Below are 22,148 nucleotides of genomic sequence, written 5' to 3' on the forward strand. Positions count from 1 at the left end.
GTGATAATGAAGAGAGGATTCATTAAGGAATGATGTAACCAGAGCAGTGACAATGAAGGAGGATTCATTGAAAAATGATGTAACCAGAGCAGTGATAATGAAGGCGGATTCATTTAGGAATGATGTAACCAGAGCAGTGATAATGAAGAGAGGATTCATTAAGGAATGATGTAACCAGAGCAGTGACAATGAAGGAGGATTCATTGAAAAATGATGTAACCAGAGCAGTGATAATGAAGGCGGATTCATTTAGGAATGATGTAACCAGAGCAGTGATAATGAAGGAGGATTCATTGAGGAATGATGTAACCAGAGCAGTGACAATGAAGGAGGATTCATTGAGGAATGATGTAACCAGAGCAGTGACAATGAAGGAGGATTCATTGAGGAATGATGTGACCACAGCAGTGATAATGAAGAGAGGATTCATTGAGGAATGATGTAACCAGAGCAGTGATAATGAAGAGAGGATTCATTGAGGAATGATGTAACCAGAGCAGTGATAATGAAGAGAGGATTCATTGAGGAATGATGTAACCAGAGCAGTGATAATGGAGAGGATTCATTGAGGAATGATGTAACCAGAGCAGTGATAATGAAGAGAGGATTCATTAAGGAATGATGTAACCAGAGCAGTGACAATGAAGGAGGATTCATTGAAAAATGATGTAACCAGAGCAGTGATAATGAAGGCGGATTCATTTAGGAATGATGTAACCAGAGCAGTGATAATGAAGAGAGGATTCATTAAGGAATGATGTAACCAGAGCAGTGACAATGAAGGAGGATTCATTGAAAAATGATGTAACCAGAGCAGTGATAATGAAGGCGGATTCATTTAGGAATGATGTAACCAGAGCAGTGATAATGAAGGAGGATTCATTGAGGAATGATGTAACCAGAGCAGTGACAATGAAGGAGGATTCATTGAGGAATGATGTAACCAGAGCAGTGATAATAAATAGAGGATTCATTGAGGAATGATGTAACCAGAGCAGTGATAATAAATAGAGGATTCATTGAGGAATGATGTAACCAGAGCAGTGACAATGGAGAGAGGATTCATTGAGAAATGACGTAACCAGAGCAGTGACAATGGAGAGGATTGTTGAACACTGATGTAACCGAGGTAGGTATAAAAACAAGCTTAATCAGAGCTCTGTTCGATCAGGGAAAGAAACACTTCTGTACCCTCTAGTCTCTGAAATAGGCAAACATGCATGAATACCTTTTTTGGATTGCTTGCTGTTCTAAGTTTAACTGTGGGACCAGTTGGGAAGGGCCAAAGTACATAGGTAAGAATTCAAGACTTGGAGAACGACCCCTGGGACAAAACAAGCCTAGCAATTCCTTGCACCATGTTACATTAACATTGTCTTTAAAAAGAGAAGCACTGCAGAAGCTGGTCTTATGAGTAGAACAAATATTGTGAATATCCTTAGATTCTGTTCAACAGTTTTGTGTAAATTGTTTATTTGATTTATTTATTTTTAATTCAAAAACAGACAAAAATGCAGGCAATTTCAACGTTCCATGGAAACCAAAAAGTAAACAAAAAAGCCAATTCAATTTCAATGAAAGCAATTAAAAACAAAAGCAATGCTTCCGTCTCGACATTTCCAAACCAAAGGGCTAGCTCAGTGTTTATTTCAGGAGTATGTATGGTACAGTAAAATGATGAGTCATAAAAATGGTGTTTTTAAAAAGGTGCTTTAATGAGACATGTCATTGTCTGAAGGATATAGCACACAAACCTGTGTAACACGTCACTGAAAACATGAGGCCCAGTAAAGCTCTTCTACAGTTAAAACCCTGCACTCTGCAGCAGCGGATCCAAACACGGAATAATAATAATAATACAACAACTACACTTCGCTTAGTCAAGTGCTCGACCGCTACATTCACACATGCAAATACAAAATAAAATAGAATACAAATAAATGTCATCTCTGTTGTGGGTATTACACAAAGCAAAGTGCCTTCTCGTTAACAGTCACAAAGTGAAGTCCTTTCCCAAATCTGCTGATGCAGTGGTTTCCAATGACACACTATAGACGTGTAAAGGAGTTTCGGAAAACCCCATTACAATCTACAATGGCTATCAATCGTGTGAGGCGTTTACAAACTGCAAAGACTTTACAAACATGCTCACGACTTACTGCCATGGCCTCCTGTTGTACACTCATTTTGAACTTTGTAGATATTTGTATTCCTGTTTCCTGGGTTATCAATGAGCCACGCTGTCTAGGCAGGGAATCTCCAGCACACATCATATTGCAGCTTGTTCTGCAACAGTAGTGCTTGAAACAGGGTACAATTATTATTATATTATTTTTCATTTCTTAAACATTCGGACTCCTGGGGCACCTCTGGGTTTTATACAGCAGAAGTACGTACAAGCCATTCCACAAGAAAAAGTACCAGTGCTAGTCATTTTATACCCAAAACAGAATAAAAAATACAATAAAAAATATTTAAAGTTGCTAAAAAGGTATTTCGTGTCATTATGAACGCTGCAGTTAGTATATGATGTGAAAAATAGGAGTTGTTCTGGAGAGACTGGGCTGAGTGCATACGGAGCATGATAGTGTACAAAGATAAAGCATGCAGCTTGCACATAGCATGCGCATGTAAACCAAACAAAGTTACTGAAGAACTGACAATACCACCATCGCATCTGGATCCTATCGGATTCACAGCAATACATTGGAAAATATCTGCAAAATAGACTTACCTTCAAATATCTTATATCATATAAATATATACTGTTTATTGTTTTTATACTGAAGGTTGGTAACACTGTCTGCTGTAAGGAGAGCTTTACTGTGCACACTGCAGAAGATACACCTACAGTATCTGACAACATGGGTATAAAACCTTTATATAAAAAAAAAAAACCACACACACACAAGAAAGCTGAAGTGCGCAGGAACCAGGAGTGCCTCATCAAGCAGTCTGTCTTCCCACTTTATTGCACACAGTGGTGATGTATGTCCAGGCGTAGGCACAGTGGTGAGGAACAGTTTCATTAGCCGCTGGTCGACTCCACTTGGTGACTGTACGCTCACAGCAGCATGAACAAAAATACAAAATCCAACTTCACCAGCTCGCCCCCAAGATGGCTTCTTTATGAATCTCCAAAAAACTGAAGATGAATGAACGAATGCACAAGAAAAAAAAGAGGCTCATTATAAATAATGAAAGGATCCATTTGCAATTGTGTACCAATACTTAGAAACTCTAGGAGGCACACTTTCACATCCTCTCTTTGCAAAGAAAAAAAAAAACATCATATCCTGCTGAACAACAGCAGAACAAAACATAATCTGTGTGCCATCGTGGACCCTTGCATATGCAAAGCAATCCTCACTATTTTCCAGCTTCTTGAGAAATCTCCAACTACACGGGCATTTGCTATTTGCTGCTGTATTTCTAATGACGCTCCTATAATCTCTATATAAGGATATGGGTGTGTATTTCTAATGATGCTCCTATAACCTCTATATAAGGATATGGGAGTGCGCTCTGTGTATTTCTAATGATGCTCCTATAATCTCTATATAAGGATATGGGAGTGCGCTCTGTGTATTTCTAATGATGCTCTTATAACCTCTATATAAGGCTATGGGTGTGCGCTCCAGCACCTGGACAGAGTGCCTCACAGGCTCGTCACACTCAGTCGGATGTTGTGGCACTTTACACTCACTGGGTGCTTTCCTGTAAAATGGCACCAATTTAAAAACAAAACCATTTGCACCCTAATTCATTCCCAATACTGTCCTGGATTCAGGGATTTTTATTATTTTCAAATTTTTGATCAAAGTGTTTTCTGTTAAAATAACGTTAATGAAAAGGAGTAACAACAGCAATTGCAAATGCATTCTTGTCTTTCAAAGTCCTTGAAGGCTATAGTGACACTAACACAGCTCTAAAGAAAATAAACTGCAGAAGAAATAAAAGCAGCTCCACAGAACAGCGTGAACTTGAAGCCAGTTTAAAAGAAACACCATTCACAAGATTGTGTGGTGACATAAACCCAGCATCTGCAGTTAAAAACAAAAAATCTTTAGCATAAATAACATTGCTTTATAAAGATCCATTGTCATTTCTTTTAAAGCACACAGTCATTAAAAGTCCTCTGGAAATATGCTGTGTACAAAACATAACTTTTTTTCCCTTTAAAATCAGCATTTGAAAAAGGCACTTCATTCAGTAAGAGAAAAAGAAAGAAAAAGGGTCAGGTAAACAACTATAGATCAAGTAGAAACTGCCTGCACTGCAAGAAAAAAAGGACAACAAAAATCTAAATGAAATTGTCAGAGAACTAACCAAAACACTGTTTTTTTTCCTTTTCTTCTTTTTTTGGTAAATATAAAGAAGTTATTATAAGGACTGTAAAATTTGATGGCCGTATTCATTGTGTCCATTGACTTCAGGATGTATGTCTCCCTTTTAGAACTGAGCACACAATGCAGTCACCTCGGGCTGAACAGGAAGATCTGCAACAGAGCTGCTTCTCTGCGACAAACCAACAGCAGCCCTCTTGAGCTCTGTGCTGGATACGACGCGAGGCCCTCGTGGTTCTGGAGTCCTACTGGGGGGTGGAGAAGGGGGCTAGGCTGGGGGGTTGGAGGAGGGGGTGGCATGGCTGGTGGAGGAGGGTGCTGGGCAGGGGGTCAGTGGAGGAGGGTGCTGGGCTGGTGGAGCAGGGCGCTGGGCTGGGTTGGAGGGGGGCTGGGCTCGGGGGGTGGTGGAGGGTGGAGTAGGGGGCCGAGCTGGTGTTGGTGGTTGTGGAGTCCTTGAGGCGACTGGAGGAGGGGGCTAGGTTCGGGGGGGGGGGGGGGGTCTGTGGTTATGGAGCCTTCAAGGTGGGTGCTGGGCTGGGGGGGACAGTGAAGGAGGGGGCTGGGTTTGGGGGGGGGGGCTGTGGTTCTGGAGCCTTCAAGGTCGGGGCTGGGCTGGGGGGGCGGCAGCTGGGCTGGGGGAGGGGGCTGGGCTAGGCTTGGGGGGCAGTGGAGGAGGGTCTGGGTTCGGGGGGTGGGGGGGGGTGGGTGCGGTGGAGGAGGGGCTGGGCTGGGTTGACGTCACTGGTTCTGGAGCCCTCGAGGCGATGGGAGGGTCTCAGACTGCGCTACCTGCTTCGGAGGTTCTGAAGCACACTGTACACGTCCTCCTCTTTGCTCAGTCCTTCAAAGAAAGGGATCAGATCTATCAGCTCTGTGTCTGTGATGTCATCAAACCACGACTGCACAGGAACCTGGTGACGGGCAGGTGGAGGAGGCAAAAGGAGAATTATTTTTGTATTTAAATATTTGTATTGAATTGTTATTAATATATAACAAATACGAAGCTTATCTCAAGAGAAACTGTCTAGTTTATCATCGTTACTCAATGAAGCAGAAGAGACCGATCATTAGACAATTCTTCAAAAGGCTAAAAAGCAAATGGGAAATCACGGCCATGGACTGAAACACGGGTTGGTGCTTTCGAAGCGTGCTGCAATGTCATCAGCGCGTAGTCCAGATTCTCATGTTTATGTCATTGTTTGGTCCCTGTACCAAAATATGACAATGTACCATATTCTGACCTCACACCCCTACTCCCTACAGAAGGATACAGTCTAACATTTCAGTACTGAATGTTGAATATATCCAGTTGTGCAGTGCCTTTGAAGTCTTAATGAAATGAAAGTCCCTTTGCTCATTTACTGGGTGATTTCACTTACACAGTACTGGTTAGTAAATAGTCATAAACACTTGGAAAGCTGATACTACAAGTACATGTGTACAGCACACGCACAGACACACACATGCACAGACACATGCACAGACACACGCAGAGACACACACATGCACAGACACATGCACAGACACACACACGCACAGAGACACACACACGCGCAGACACACACACACTTACTGCATTTTCTGGATGGAAGATGTAGGATGCTGGTGAATTGTCCACTATAATAACTTTGCTGAGCTCTCTTCCTAATCGACTCAGGTCTTTGACATAGTTCCCTCTGTGGAAAACGCAGGATTCTCTGAACAGCCTTGCTCTGAACACACCCCATTGATCCAGCAGGTCTGCCACTGGGTCTGCATACTTAAAAACAAGAGCACAAGAGACCATGAGCACTGTGCAATGAAACTACAAGTTACACAAGAGACCATGAGCACTGTGCAATGAAACTACAAGTTACACAAGAGACCATGAGCACTGTGCAATGAAACTACAAGTTACACAAGAGACCATGAGCACTGTGCAATGAAACTACAAGTTACACAAGAGACCATGAGCACTGTGCAATGAAACTACAAGTTACACAAGTAAAAACAGTCCAGTAACTAATGATGCTTAAGCACAATGGAATCTCTTCAAACCAATCGACGGGACTCAAAGCAGAAAGCTGCCCTCAACAGCTGCTTGTATTCCTCAATAGTTATTCAATGATCACGAATAAAATAAATAAATACATAAGAAATATGTTGTTACTTTAGGGCTTTCAAAAAAAAAAAAATACACATTGTCCATAAAGTTCATTTTTTATCCTACTTTTAACTGTTTGTCTGTGAGTTTAGGCTTGCAACAAATTATTGCATGTAAATCAATCATACTAATTATCTGAATATTAAACAAGAAAGGAAGAAGATTGCAATGCAGTTCTGCCAGTGTATAACAATCTCTTGAGTTAAACACACTGGTACCGCTGCCCTTGTGGGAGAGACTGCTCATTACAATCTCTTGAGTTAAACACACTGGTACCGCTGCCCTTGTGGGAGAGACTGCTCATTACAATCTCTTGAGTTAAACACACTGGTACCGCTGCCCTTGTGGGAGAGACTGCTCATTACAATCTCTTGAGTTATATACAATCTCTTGCATGTTTTTAAAGAAAAGACGGTTTTCTATTCAGGGATACAGAGATATTTAGTGAGCAAGTAATCTGAGAAGTTATCCAGCAACGAACTCCCCATATCCCCAGTTGTACTGCTTTCCTAGAAAAAGGAGAACATTTCAAGAGGCCATTCTACTTGTAAAAATATTTAGCATATTTCTAAAAGAGGAGACGATTCTCTATTTAGAGATACCCGGTTATTTAGTAATAAGGGGTCTGAGTGAGGAATAATGGGCAATCCAATCCCCAGCCCTAGTGTTGCTGTTATCATGTGCTGTTTCCAGTACCAGTGCTGCATCTCATATAGTTGTGCTCTTCAGCAGAACAATGAGAAGGTGCTGTTGTCCTCTTGCTTGTTAAACCAAAAGGAAAAAGAGGTTTTATTCTTGTTGTCGTTTATTTTAAAAACAAACAAACAAACAAAAAAAAACACCAACGACAACAGCAACTATATATATATATTATATATATCATTCATTCTAATAAAGAAGTGACTAACCTTGGCTAGGCTAGCTGTGAAGAGAACACATTCAAAGAGTTCCCCCATCTTCTGCAGAAACGTGTCAACATGCGGCCGTTTCAATACGTAAACCTGCAACCAAGATCAATCCTGTTAATACACGAGGGAAGGACATGTGATTGTGACTTTCTTTTGCAGGTCAACCTGTCACCAGCTTGTGTAACTGCATGGTCATAGTAAATGAAGGCCTTGTTGCAGTAGATGTCATCTTCTGCTATCAAAGTCTTGTCAGAATTGTGGATTAAACAGTATACAGAACTGAAGTTTCATGTGGAAAGGCTATAATAACCCATGCAAGGTCAGACCGAGAGCTGGTTACCTTATAATTATGAATCATTTGTCTCAGTTAAAAAAAAAAAAATGTATCAAGTACTGGAATGACTGACTTCAAATAGATAAAAAAATAAAATACTTCTCAAAACACCTTCTTTATTACAGTCCAACAGTCTTAAACTGAGGAAACACAAAGCCACTGCACGGCACACCAGGGGAGACATGGGGTTTGATACAGTTGCCTCAAACTAGATCTCCCGGTCTCCTGGAACCAGGTTTCAAGCCAGTGCTCCTGATAAAGTATATTTGATGTACTAAAAAAAAATAACCATGAAGACATTTGCAAATGAATGAATCTTCTGCCAGCATTCCACACGGTCTTCTCGTCTCTCTTCCGAGTGTCACAGCTGACCCCCAGTGCAAGTAATGGAGAACAGGCCAATCTGGAAGCACACAGCCTATCCTGGATTACTTGAACCAGGTCACAGCTTCTCCAGCATCAGGGTAACCTAAACAAACCACAAACACTGCAGGGGTCCTGAAGAGTCTACATGCTGTCCTCAGTTGGGTTAAGAAGGGACAGTGCCCCTGACAAGGGAGTCAGCAGCACAGGTCTACAGCAGGGCAGCACCTTGTTTGTATCCTAGCCAGTGTGCACTGTGTCTCAAGGCTCCACCCACAGATAACCTCCTATCAGTCGCTAGAGAGGACAACTGTCCTCTGCATGGGATTGTGGGAAACCTGATTGATCCCCTTACATGTGTTTGAGGTGTTGTTCTTTCTTGCTCCCACTCATCTGCTTTCTTTTCTTTTGCTGATACAATCAGCAGGGATTGAACTGACCTAAAACAGCCCTCAGACATTCATTTTAGTTTATTAATTCAGATTTGTACATAAAACAGCGCTTCTGTTTACTCCCGGGAGAAGCCTGTGCTGAAGGGGTGTTTTAAATATTTTTTTTATTTTTAGAATACTCAAAACAGATCAGAATTGGTGCCTCATCAAACATCCGCTGTGGTGCGTAGGGTTAGAAACAATATCAAAGTAAAAGTAAAGGAAACCCTGCAACTCGCATATCAAACATTACTTCACTGGTTAAAAAAACGCTTTGTGTTGGCTTAGCATTGCCTTCATCAGACCCTGAAGACAATGTGAAGCAGAAAAGCGCCGTTTTATTATGGATTTAACTTCTAGCAACAGAACTGCAATGCAATTCAGCACTGAAACGGGACGAATGCCAAGTGTCCCCGAATGTATGATACGCCACAGTGCCATTATTATTATTATTATTATTATTATTATTATTATTCATAACCCAGCGATTTCAGTGATGTATACATGGTTTAAAAGAGAGCTCTCACCTGGTGGACTGTGCCATCAATCTCTACAGGAACGATGAAATCAGCATTGCTGATAGGCTGTCAAGAAAGAAAAACGAGTTCATGAAATAGAAAGAATTGATCTCAAAGAATGTCAGGCAGGAAACCCCAATGCAATGTTATTCTTCATGTACATATTTAAATCACACAGCAAGTGCCGGCCCTGCATGACTTTATTTAGCACTGAGAAGTGAGCAATGCACCAGTGTTAAATACATTACCTCCAGTATCACGCATTAGTGTCCCCTTCAACCGTCTATGTACCCAATATCTGACGTGTCTCCGAGATACAGCACTTTGCTTTCAAAAGGAGGTGCCAGGAATGATTGGCAGATAATGCAAATACAGACAACGCTGCAGCACATCACATTTCAATTTGTTATGATTACTTTCTAAGGCTGGCGAAAGACTAAGTTCGAAATGATAAAAGAGGATGCAGACAGGCTTTTAAAAATGGATGTAGCAAACAAATACAATAAAAAAAAAGTTAGCTACTACAACCACTTTAAATTAGAGTTGAAATCATTAATTGCGATCTTGTCCATCAAAAGTAAATTATCTGCACCCTTCCGACTATACGTGGCTCAGAAGCACCAGGTTTATGTATTCACTGCTCAAACCAAGGCTGAACTAAACCAGTCTGATTGCAGATCATTATTAGAATCACTGTGCTCAAACCAAGGCTGAACTAAACCAGTCTGATTGCAGATCATTATTAGAATCACTGTGCTCAAACCAAGGCTGAACTAAACCAGTCTGATTGCAGATCATTATTAGAATCATTGTGCTCGAACCAAGACTGAACTAAACCAGTCTGATTGCAGATCATTATTAGAATCACTGTGCTCAAACCAAGACTGAACTAAACCAGTCTGATTGCAGATCATTATTAGAATCACTGTGCTCAAACCAAAGCTGAACTAAACCAGTCTGATTGCAGATCATTATTAGAATCATTGTGCTCGAACCAAGACTGAACTAAACCAGTCTGACTGCAGATCATTATTAGAATCACTGTGCTCAAACCAAGACTGAACTAAACCAGTCTGATTGCAGATCATTATTAGAATCACTGTGCTCAAACCAAAGCTGAACTAAACCAGTCTGATTGCAGATCATTATTAGAATCACTGTGCTCGAACCAAGGCTGAACTAAACCAGTCTGATTGCAGATCATTATTAGAATCACTGTGCTCAAACCAAGACTGAACTAAACCAGTCTGATTGCAGATCATTATTAGAATCACTGTGCTCGAACCAAGGCTGAACTAAACCAGTCTGATTGCAGATCATTATTAGAATCACTGTGCTCGAACCAAGGCTGAACTAAACCAGTCTGATTGCAGATCATTATTAGAATCACTGTGCTCGAACCAAGGCTGAACTAAACCAGTCTGATTGCAGATCATTATTAGAATCACTGTGCTCGAACCAAGGCTGAACTAAACCAGTCTGATTGCAGATCATTATTAGAATCACTGTGCTCGAACCAAGGCTGAACTAAACCAGTCTGATTGCAGATCATTATTAGAATCACTGTGCTCAAACCAAAGCTGAACTAAACCAGTCTGACTGCAGATCATTATTAGAATCACTGTGCTCAAACCAAGACTGAACTAAACCAGTCTGACTGCAGATCATTATTAGAATCACTGTGCTCGAACCAAGACTGAACTAAACCAGTCTGATTGCAGATCATTATTAGAATCACTGTGCTCAAACCAAGACTGAACTAAACCAGTCTGATTGCAGATCATTATTAGGATCACTGTGCTCAAACCAAGACTGAACTAAACCAGTCTGACTGCAGATCATTATTAGAATCACTGTGCTCAAACCAAGACTGAACTAAACCAGTCTGACTGCAGATCATTATTAGAATCACTGTGCTCAAACCAAGACTGAACTAAACCAGTCTGATTGCAGATCATTATTAGGATGACTCGTACTTGAGCCTCTGCTCTTAACATACAAAGGTGCGTTTAAAGCAGGCCGTACTGGGGGGCCTGGACTTCAAACTCCTGTGCTTCTTCCTCTCATTTCATTTGATATGTTAACATAAAATATCAAAACAGTTGTGATTATGTTGAACAAAATATTCCAGGAATACATACGACAAAGCAGAAAGCTAGGGAAAGTAATGTGTTAAGTTTTAAAAGCTACAGCCTGTTTAGGAACACTTCAAGTTGGTAGAAATAAATATGGCATGCCAGGAGGGGGTGCCAGTGCACTTCACAAACAGTCTAGATTCTGAATTGAACTGCTGGAGCTCAGCCCATGTTTAGAGCTAACCAGTTTCTATATCACTGCTCCTACAGTACAGTACACAAACTCTACTGTGGATGGAACACAGACAGCAAGTTCCATGCCCAAGGCCAATGTCACAGTCGACACAATGCAAAGATCCGGCTTCGCTTAGATGCCTTGCTTAAGAATATTCTCTCCATCGGTTAAATACAATGGATATCAGTGACTGTATAGTGTGAGAGAAACATATAGAGAGGTCTCCATAATCACAGACATCAATCCATCGGTTAAATACAATGGATATCAGTGACTGTATAGTGTGAGAGAAACATATAGAGAGGTCTCCATAATCACAGACATCAATCCATCGGTTAAATACAATGGATATCAGTGACTGTATAGTGTGAGAGAAACATATAGAGAGGTCTCCATAATCACAGACATCAATCCATCGGTTAAATACAATGGATATCAGTGACTGTATAGTGTGAGAGAAACATATAGAGAGGTCTCCATAATCACAGACATCAATCCATCGGTTAAATACAATGGATATCAGTGACTGTATAGTGTGAGAGAAACATATAGAGAGGTCTCCATAATCACAGACATCAATCCATCGGTTAAATACAATGGATATCAGTGACTGTATAGTGTGAGAGAAACATATAGAGAGGTCTCCATAATCACAGACATCAATCCATCGGTTAAATACAATGGATATCAGTGACTGTATAGTGTGAGAGAAACATATAGAGAGGTCTCCATAATCACAGACATCAATCCATCGGTTAAATACAATGGATATCAGTGACTGTATAGTGTGAGAGAAACATATAGAGAGGTCTCCATAATCACAGACATCAATCCATCGGTTAAATACAATGGATATCAGTGACTGTATAGTGTGAGAGAAACATATAGAGAGGTCTCCATAATCACAGACATCAATCCATCGGTTAAATACAATGGATATCAGTGACTGTATAGTGTGAGAGAAAGACACACTTTGAACGGGGACCCTAAAAATCTAAAAAAACAAAAAAAAAAGATGTCTGCATTGTTATGTAGTTGTGAATTTGCATGTGAACTAAATGAAAACCACATGCAGTACAGTACAAGTAATAATACAATCTTAATTGTATTATTACTTGTACTGTGATACTTGAAATGTATTTTCTTACGATTGTAAGTCGCCCTGGATAAGGGCGTCTGCTAAGAAATAAATCATAATACAGGGCAAGCCAAGCCTCTCTGTGCAATAGAGGCAATAACACCAGGCACTGCACTGGCGCGCCTGCACAGCTGCATCTAGTCTACCATAGATGAACGTTTCCATGGATACAGCTTCACTTGAACACTTTAGTCGAGAAAGTCCCGAAGTGGATGCCAGAACATACAGTCCAGTGGATGTGTGACATTTTTGGGTGAAACTTGGTACGGTTCTCCATTAGGACCCCCTGAATGATTCAGGATATGGAGGAACATCACAAAATGATTACTTTTGCAAGCTGTGGTTTTTTTTTTGTCTTTTTTTTTTTAAGGTGGACCCCAGATTTTCTGCCATTTCAGACATATTCCTGATTACAACTATCCCATATGACATAATTGAAACCATCACATTTCTTACCCCTATAGTAGAAAAGGTGCTTTTAAGTCTATAGCAATGTATACAAATATCTGTAGGATCCTGAGACTTGCAGAAAAAGAATGGCATGCCAAGGTGGTTGTTTGACCACCAACAATACTTGCCAAAACAGCAGATGTGGTCAGATATTTTACTTTGCGGTATTCAAAAGTCACTTCTAAGTGTTATTACTACATTTTAATAAATAATCGGGGGGGGGGGGGAGGGGGGGGGGGTTGGGGGGTCTGCACATTGAGATGGCTTTCCTAAAAGTTCTTGGCAAAATAAGAAAAAAACACATGTACAGGTTTCCCCCCATGCTTTCCCCCAGTATATATGGGTTTGACATGTTTTTGAATATGCTTTACCATACCTCTCTATTCTTTATAATGCTTATCCATGCTTTACCATACCTCTCTATTCTTTTTAATGCTTATCCATGCTTTACCATACCTCTCTATTCTTTATAATGCTTATCCATGCTTTACCATACCTCTCTATTCTTTATAATGCTTATCCATGCTTTACCATACCTCGCTATTCTTTACAATGCTTATCCATGCTTTACCATACCTCGCTATTCTTTATAATGCTTATCCATGCTTTACCATACCTCTCTATTCTTTATAATGCTTATCCATGCTTTACCATACCTCTCTATTCTTTACAATGCTTATCCATGCTTTACCATACCTCTCTATTCTTTATAATGCTTATCCATGCTTTACCATACCTCTCTATTCTTTACAATGCTTATCCATGCTTTACCATACCTCTCTATTCTTTATAATGCTTATCCATGCTTTACCATACCTCTCTATTCTTTATAATGCTTATCCATGCTTTACCATACCTCTCTATTCTTTACAATGCTTATCCATGCTTTACCATACCTCTCTATTCTTTATAATGCTTATCCATGCTTTACCATACCTCTCTATTCTTTATAATGCTTATCCATGCTTTACCATACCTCTCTATTCTTTATAATGCATATCCATGCTTTACCATACCTCTCTATTCTTTATAATGCTTATCCATGCTTTACCATACCTCTCTATTCTTTACAATGCTTATCCATGCTTTACCATACCTCGCTATTCTTTTTTTTTTTTTTTAATTTAGTAGTCGCCAAATTTTTTGTATTTTCTCCCAATAGGAACATTCAATTATTTTTAGGCTCAGCTCACCACTACCACCCCTGCGTGACTGGTGAAGACGAACACATGCTGTCCTCTGATGCGTATGCCGTCAGCCGACCGCTTATGTTCACACTGCAGACTCGCCATGCAGCCACCTACAGCTACAGCGTCGGAGGACAACGCAGCTCTGGGTAGCTTACAGGCAAGCCTGCAGGCGTCCGGCCAGACTACAGGGGTCGCTGGTGCGCGGTGAGCCGAGGACACCCTGGACACCAATTGGCGGCGCTCGGCCAATTGTGTGCCACCCCCTGGGAGCTCCCGTCCACAGTCGGAAATGGAATAGCCTTGAATTGAACCGGCGACATCCAGGCTATAGGGCTCATCCTGCACTCCACGTGGAGTGCCTTTACCGTATGCGCCACTCGGGAGCCAGAACCTCGCTATTCTTTACAGTGCTTACCTATGCTTTACCATGCTGTCACTGTGCTTTATTACACTGCTGTGCTTTTACTGTGGGATACTTTTATAAGGTGGTTTATTAAACAAACTTGGATATCATGTTAAGGTAATACTGTTATATCCATTATCAGATCTGCCTGCGTTTTTGAGAAAAATAAAGCAAAACCACATTTTCATGAAGGAGACATTAAATGTTACCTTAAAAGAACTGTGCACCAAAGTTTCATCCAAGTCGATCACCACGCACTTCCTGCCATAATCTGATGTGTTGATCTCAGGGAGGAGGAATTTCTCTGGAGGCTGGAAGTCAATGTAAAGTTGAAGACATGTGAGAAACAGTGCTGGAGCTCTCAGGTGCTACCTGTCCACGCTGCTCCCCAGTAACCGATCGCAGCAACAATACAGAAAGCACAGAGTGGAGCAGACAGAGCTCGTGTGAAAAGAGTGGAATCACTTCAGTATTGAAAATGTATAGTGATGCATGTGATGTTTAAAAGTGAAGGCAAACATGGAATGAACTACATTGTTACGCAATGAGGATGTTTATTAGTTCCAAATACCTACATTACATTCTGCATTGAACATTATTGTGTAGATACAATACATGCCCCTAGTGTTACCAGAGATAGGACAAATTACCTTCCCTTGGGGGAGAAGCTCCCAATACCCCCAGGGGAAGGTAACTTGATCAATGGCCCTATTTCTGCTATCTAAACAATAACGTTCAATGTTGAGTGTAATGCTTGGTATTTGGAACGAATAAATGTTCAGATTTGACACATGGTCTGGTCTCATCATTGCGTTACAATGTAGTGAATTCCATGTTTCACCCTGAAAGTGAAGAGAGGTAGAGGATGCTCTTTAATTCCATGTTTCTCTTCATGTTCCACCCTGACAGTGAAGGGAGGTAGAGGGTGCTCTTTAATTCCATGTTTCTCTTCATGTTTCACCCCGACAGTGAAGGGAGGTAGAGGGTGCTCTTTAATTCCATGTTTCTCTTCATGTTTCACCCTGACAGTGAAGGGAGGTAGAGGATGCTCTTTAATTCCATGTTTCTCTTCATGTTTAACCCTGACAGTGAAGGGAGGTAGAGGATGCTCTTTAATTCCATGTTTCTCTTCATGTTTCACCCTGACAGTGAAGGGAGGTAGAGGATGCTCTTTAATTCCATGTTTCTCTTCATGTTTCACCCTGACAGTGAAGGGAGGTAGAGGATGCTCTTTAATTCCATGTTTCTCTTCATGTTTCACCCTGACAGTGAAGGGAGGTAGAGGATGCTCTTTAATTCCATGTTTCTCTTCATGTTTCACCCTGACAGTGAAGGGAGGTAGAGGATGCTCTTTAATTCCATGTTTCTCTTCATGTTTCACCCTGACAGTGAAGGGAGGTAGAGGGTGCTCTTTAATTCCATGTTTCACTTCATGTTTCACCCTGACAGTGAAGGGAGGTAGAGGGTGCTCTTTAATTCCATGTTTCTCTTCATGTTTCACCCTGACAGTGAAGGGAGGTAGAGGATGCTCTTTAATTCCATGTTTCTCTTCATGTTTAACCCTGACAGTGAAGGGAGGTAGAGGGTGCTCTTTAATTCCATGTTTCTCTTCATGTTTCACCCTGACAGTGAAGGGAGGTAGAGGATGCTCTTTAATTCCATGTTTCTCTTCATGTTTCACCCTGACAGTGAAGGGAGGTAGAGGATGCTCTTTAATTCCATGTTTCTCTTCATGTTTCACCCCGACAGTGAAGGGAGGTAGAGGATGCTCTTTAATTCCATGTTTCTCTTCATGTTTCACCCTGACAGTGAAGGGAGGTAGAGGGTGCTCTTTAATTCCATGTTTCTCTTCATGTTTCACCCTGACAGTGAAGGGAGGTAGAGGATGCTCTTTAATTCCATGTTTCTCTTCATGTTTCACCCTGACAGTGAAGGGAGGTAGAGGGTGCTCTTTAATTCCATGTTTCTCTTCATGTTTCACCCTGACAGTGAAGGGAGGTAGAGGATGCTCTTTAATTCCATGTTTCTCTTCATGTTTCACCCTGACAGTGAAGGGCGGTAGAGGGTGCTCTTTAATTCCATGTTTCTCTTCATGTTTCACCCTGACAGTGAAGGGAGGTAGAGGATGCTCTTTAATTCCATGTTTCTCTTCATGTTTCACCCTGACAGTGAAGGGAGGTAGAGGATGCTCTTTAATTCCATGTTTCACCCTGACAGTGAAGGGAGGTAGAGGATGCTCTTTAATTCCATGTTTCTCTTCATGTTTCACCCCGACAGTGAAGGGAGGTAGAGGATGCTCTTTAATTCCATGTTTCTCTTCATGTTTCACCCCGACAGTGAAGGGAGGTAGAGGGTGCTCTTTAATTCCATGTTTCTCTTCATGTTTCACCCTGACAGTGAAGGGAGGTAGAGGGTGCTCTTTAATTCCATGTTTCTCTTCATGTTTCACCCTGACAGTGAAGGGAGGTAGAGGGTGCTCTTTAATTCCATGTTTCTCTTCATGTTTCACCCCGACAGTGAAGGGAGGTAGAGGGTGCTCTTTAATTCCATGTTTCTCTTCATGTTTCACCCTGACAGTGAAGGGAGGTAGAGGATGCTCTTTAATTCCATGTTTCTCTTCATGTTTCACCCTGACAGTGAAGGGAGGCAGAGGATGCTCTTTAATTCCATGTTTCTCTTCATGTTTCACCCTGACAGTGAAGGGAGGCAGAGGGTGCTCTTTAATTCCATGTTTCTCTTCATGTTTCACCCTGACAGTGAAGGGAGGTAGAGGATGCTCTTTAATTCCATGTTTCTCTTCATGTTTAACCCTGACAGTGAAGGGAGGTAGAGGGTGCTCTTTAATTCCATGTTTCTCTTCATGTTTCACCCTGACAGTGAAGGGAGGTAGAGGGTGCTCTTTAATTCCATGTTTCTCTTCATGTTTCACCCTGACAGTGAAGGGAGGTAGAGGATGCTCTTTAATTCCATGTTTCTCTTCATGTTTCACCCTGACAGTGAAGGGAGGTAGAGGGTGCTCTTTAATTCCATGTTTCTCTTCATGTTTCACCCTGACAGTGAAGGGAGGTAGAGGGTGCTCTTTAATTCCATGTTTCTCTTCATGTTTCACCCTGACAGTGAAGGGAGGTAGAGGATGCTCTTTAATTCCATGTTTCTCTTCATGTTTAACCCTGACAGTGAAGGGAGGTAGAGGGTGCTCTTTAATTCCATGTTTCTCTTCATGTTTCACCCTGACAGTGAAGGGAGGTAGAGGATGCTCTTTAATTCCATGTTTCTCTTCATGTTTCACCCCGACAGTGAAGGGCGGTAGAGGGTGCTCTTTAATTCCATGTTTCTCTTCATGTTTCACCCTGACAGTGAAGGGAGGTAGAGGATGCTCTTTAATTCCATGTTTCTCTTCATGTTTCACCCTGACAGTGAAGGGAGGTAGAGGATGCTCTTTAATTCCATGTTTCACCCTGACAGTGAAGGGAGGTAGAGGATGCTCTTTAATTCCATGTTTCTCTTCATGTTTCACCCCGACAGTGAAGGGAGGTAGAGGATGCTCTTTAATTCCATGTTTCTCTTCATGTTTCACCCTGACAGTGAAGGGAGGTAGAGGATGCTCTTTAATTCCATGTTTCACCCTGACAGTGAAGGGAGGTAGAGGATGCTCTTTAATTCCATGTTTCTCTTCATGTTTCACCCTGACAGTGAAGGGAGGTAGAGGATGCTCTTTAATTCCATGTTTCTCTTCATGTTTCACCCTGACAGTGAAGGGAGGTAGAGGGTGCTCTTTAATTCCATGTTTCTCTTCATGTTTCACCCTGACAGTGAAGGGAGGTAGAGGATGCTCTTTAATTCCATGTTTCTCTTCATGTTTCACCCCGACAGTGAAGGGAGGTAGAGGATGCTCTTTAATTCCATGTTTCTCTTCATGTTTCACCCTGACAGTGAAGGGAGGTAGAGGATGCTCTTTAATTCCATGTTTCACCCTGACAGTGAAGGGAGGTAGAGGATGCTCTTTAATTCCATGTTTCTCTTCATGTTTCACCCTGACAGTGAAGGGAGGTAGAGGATGCTCTTTAATTCCATGTTTCTCTTCATGTTTCACCCTGACAGTGAAGGGAGGTAGAGGGTGCTCTTTAATTCCATGTTTCTCTTCATGTTTCACCCTGACAGTGAAGGGAGGTAGAGGGTGCTCTTTAATTCCATGTTTCTCTTCATGTTTCACCCTGACAGTGAAGGGCGGTAGAGGGTGCTCTTTAATTCCATGTTTCTCTTCATGTTTCACCCTGACAGTGAAGGGAGGTAGAGGATGCTCTTTAATTCCATGTTTCTCTTCATGTTTCACCCTGACAGTGAAGGGAGGTAGAGGGTGCTCTTTAATTCCATGTTTCTCTTCATGTTTCACCCTGACAGTGAAGGGCGGTAGAGGGTGCTCTTTAATTCCATGTTTCTCTTCATGTTTCACCCTGACAGTGAAGGGAGGTAGAGGGTGCTCTTTAATTCCATGTTTCTCTTCATGTTTCACCCTGACAGTGAAGAGAGGTAGAGGGTGCTCTTTAATTCCATGTTTCTCTTCATGTTTCACCCTGACAGTGAAGGGAGGTAGAGGATGCTCTTTAATTCCATGTTTCTCTTCATGTTTCACCCTGACAGTGAAGGGAGGTAGAAGGGTGCTCTTTAATTCCATGTTTCTCTTCATGTTTCACCCTGACAGTGAAGGAAGGTAGAGGGTGCTCTTTAATTCCATGTTTCTCTTCATGTTTCACCCTGACAGTGAAGGGAGGTAGAGGATGCTCTTTAATTCCATGTTTCTCTTCATGTTTAACCCTGACAGTGAAGGGAGGTAGAGGGTGCTCTTTAATTCCATGTTTCTCTTCATGTTTCACCCTGACAGTGAAGGGAGGTAGAGGATGCTCTTTAATTCCATGTTTCTCTTCATGTTTAACCCTGACAGTGAAGGGAGGTAGAGGGTGCTCTTTAATTCCATGTTTCTCTTCATGTTTAACCCTGACAGTGAAGGGAGGTAGAGGGTGCTCTTTAATTCCATGTTTCTCTTCATGTTTCACCCTGACAGTGAAGGGAGGTAGAGGATGCTCTTTAATTCTATTTTTCTCTTCATGTTTAACCCTGACAGGCTTGTAATGTAGCCTTGCTCCCTCCCTTTAAAAATTCTGAAAAATGAGACCTTCACACACAGGCTTGTAAAGTAGCCTCGCTCCCTCCCTTTAAAACTTCTGATAAATGCCACTTCTTTTAGGAATGCATGCGTCTTCTGCATTCACAACTTAAAGCAACGTTTTGTTAGTTAGTCATACAGTGTATTGTGCATTTCAGTACCAAACCCTCACAATGATCACCTCAGCTGCGATCATCTGCTAAGTAACAGCTTGACAGGTGATGGTAGGAGTACCTCAATCTCAAGCGCATACTTAGTAATCAGTTAGTCATTTATTTAGTGTTTCTGTTCTTTGTTAAAGCTTTTTCATAACATTAAGCTAAAGGTGTAGTGCCCCATACTGTAGAAATATACAATCTATTCTGTAATAGACAGGTTGCTACTGTATAAGGCAGTAGTGGTGTAGTCCAGATGAAACTTAACAGGCAAGCTAAGTGACGTGACTCACATCTCGAGCACAGCTGTCTGATTCAATCTTTACTGTAGTCCTCTTGATGCAATGAAAAGAGCTTTGGGAACTTCTGTTACGAACTACGTCTTTGCAGTGCATCAACTGTGGACCCAAACACAAGCAAAGCTCTTCCTGGAAGGGCACGCAGTGAAGCGGCTGCTGTGGTGACAATAAACCACCAAGATAACTCTTCAAAAGAAGATGGGAATTCGTAGAATAACTCTTCTTTAAGAATCTATATTCGAGTGGCGTTCCGGTGCCTTCAGATTCAGGACGACACCACTGCTAGTAACACGGGAGTTTGATGGGACACTGCAGCTTTAATAACAAAATAAATAACAAAAAACAGACAAATCAATCGATGGACACAACAGGCAATCAAAGGCAGCATGCAAAAGGGCAATGATGAAAAGGATAATACTGTACATACACTGGGGGCTGCAATGACCTGCACCTGCTCACACTGGGGAATGGAAACAGAGAGAAAAACAGACAAAACAACAACAATCAGGGAACACAAATAATGTACATTGTGTGTATATATATATATATATACACACACACACACACACAACTAAAAAGAACAGATGTCTCCAGTATCTACTATACTGTTTATTGCTGTGCATCCCTGGGGGATTCTGTCAGTGTTTCACTCAGGCTACGCCTTTGCTAAACTAAGTAATGAGTCACTTTCTTCAAGACCACACACCTCCAATACCCAGCACGGCATTATTATTATTATTATTATTATTATTATTATTATTATTATTATTATTATTATTATTATTATTATTATTAATAATAATTTCAAATTGTGCAAATTACCTAAATTTCATTTGAGCAAATGCTATTGTAGTTGGGTGCTGTTTTGTGTGAAATAACAGGTGTATTAACTGTGTGCACATTTTGTGAGGGTCTTTGTTGCACACCGCTGCCTGTTTTAGAGTAATAACACCATGTATTGCACTGGAAAGGGAAGCAATGTTCAGGTGCACTTGTTTGAGATCACACGCCAATGAGATTTCAGGACTACAAAGATCAAACAGTACTAGCAATATAGTACAGAAGAAGGAGTTTTCAGCTTCCTCTTTCTTCTTGAGACATGATCACAGAAGATAACGAATCCACTCAGTTATGTAATTACTGTGAGAGCTCTTCTCAACTGTTCTGCTTCATGTTAATATCTGCCACCCTGGCATTGATACAGCACCTCATTTTCATGTTGTGTTGATCTATCTAGCTGGATGTGCTGCTGCTGTAGCTAGAGATAATTGTGCTCTTCTTCCCAGTGCAGTGGCAGGTCTTCCTCTTCAGTGCCTTATTTATGCACTGTATACATGCACTAGATCCACACACTGAACACTATTCCATACGACAGCTACTCAGATCTAGTGCATGTCTATAATCTATATACTATTCAGATCTAGTGCATGTCTATAATCTATATACTATTCAGAACTAGTGCATGTCACTGATTTATAAACTATTCAGATCTAGTTCCTGTCTATAATTTATAAACTATTCAGATCTAGTGCATGTCTATAATCTATATACTATTCATAAGAACATAAGAACATAAGACAATAAGAAAGTTTACAAACGAGAGGAGGCCATTCAGCCCATCTTACTCGTTTGGTTGTTAGTAGCTTATTGATCCCAGAATCTCATCAAGCAGCTTCTTGAAGGATCCCAAGGTGTCATACTTCAATAACATTACTGGGGAGTTGGTTCCAGACACTCACAATTCTCTGTGTAAAAAAGTGCCTCCTATTTTCTGTTCTGAATGCCCCTTTATCTAATCTCCATTTGTGACCCCTGGTCCTTGTTTCTTTTTTCAGGTCAAAGAAGTCCCCTGGGTCAACACTGTCTATACCTTTTAGGATTTTGAATGTTTGAATCAGATCGCCGCGTAGTCTTCTTTGTTGAAGACTGAATAGATTCAATTCTTTTAGTCTGTCTGCATACGACATGCCTTTTAAACCCGGGATAATTCTGGTTG

At 41.2% G+C, this 22,148-nt stretch overlaps 1 protein-coding gene across 4 annotated transcripts in view; it reads right to left on the reverse strand.

Moving 5' to 3' along the window:
• Positions 1 to 1,403: 1,403 nt before the first annotated feature.
• LOC117400431 (CTD small phosphatase-like protein) overlaps positions 1,404 to 22,148 on the reverse strand; it is a 75,186-nt gene continuing 54,441 nt past the window's right edge. The window contains exons 3-9 of one of the 4 annotated variants that reach the window (XM_059023384.1): positions 20,580 to 20,612; positions 14,744 to 14,845; positions 9,053 to 9,109; positions 7,398 to 7,490; positions 5,920 to 6,105; positions 5,136 to 5,257; positions 1,404 to 3,145 (exon numbers count right to left, since the gene is read on the reverse strand). In XM_059023384.1, coding sequence (XP_058879367.1) covers positions 3,100 to 3,145; positions 5,136 to 5,257; positions 5,920 to 6,105; positions 7,398 to 7,490; positions 9,053 to 9,109; positions 14,744 to 14,845; positions 20,580 to 20,612 — 639 coding nt within the window. In that variant the 3' untranslated portion in view covers positions 1,404 to 3,099. Of the gene's footprint in view, positions 3,146 to 3,491; positions 5,258 to 5,919; positions 6,106 to 7,397; positions 7,491 to 9,052; positions 9,110 to 14,743; positions 14,846 to 20,579; positions 20,613 to 22,148 lie in introns of those variants that run through there. The other 3 variants (XM_059023385.1, XM_059023386.1, XM_059023387.1) reach the window with 3 other exon arrangements.

This window comes from Acipenser ruthenus, chromosome 4 (assembly GCF_902713425.1).
Source record: "Acipenser ruthenus chromosome 4, fAciRut3.2 maternal haplotype, whole genome shotgun sequence".
Taxonomy (NCBI): domain Eukaryota; kingdom Metazoa; phylum Chordata; class Actinopteri; order Acipenseriformes; family Acipenseridae; genus Acipenser; species Acipenser ruthenus.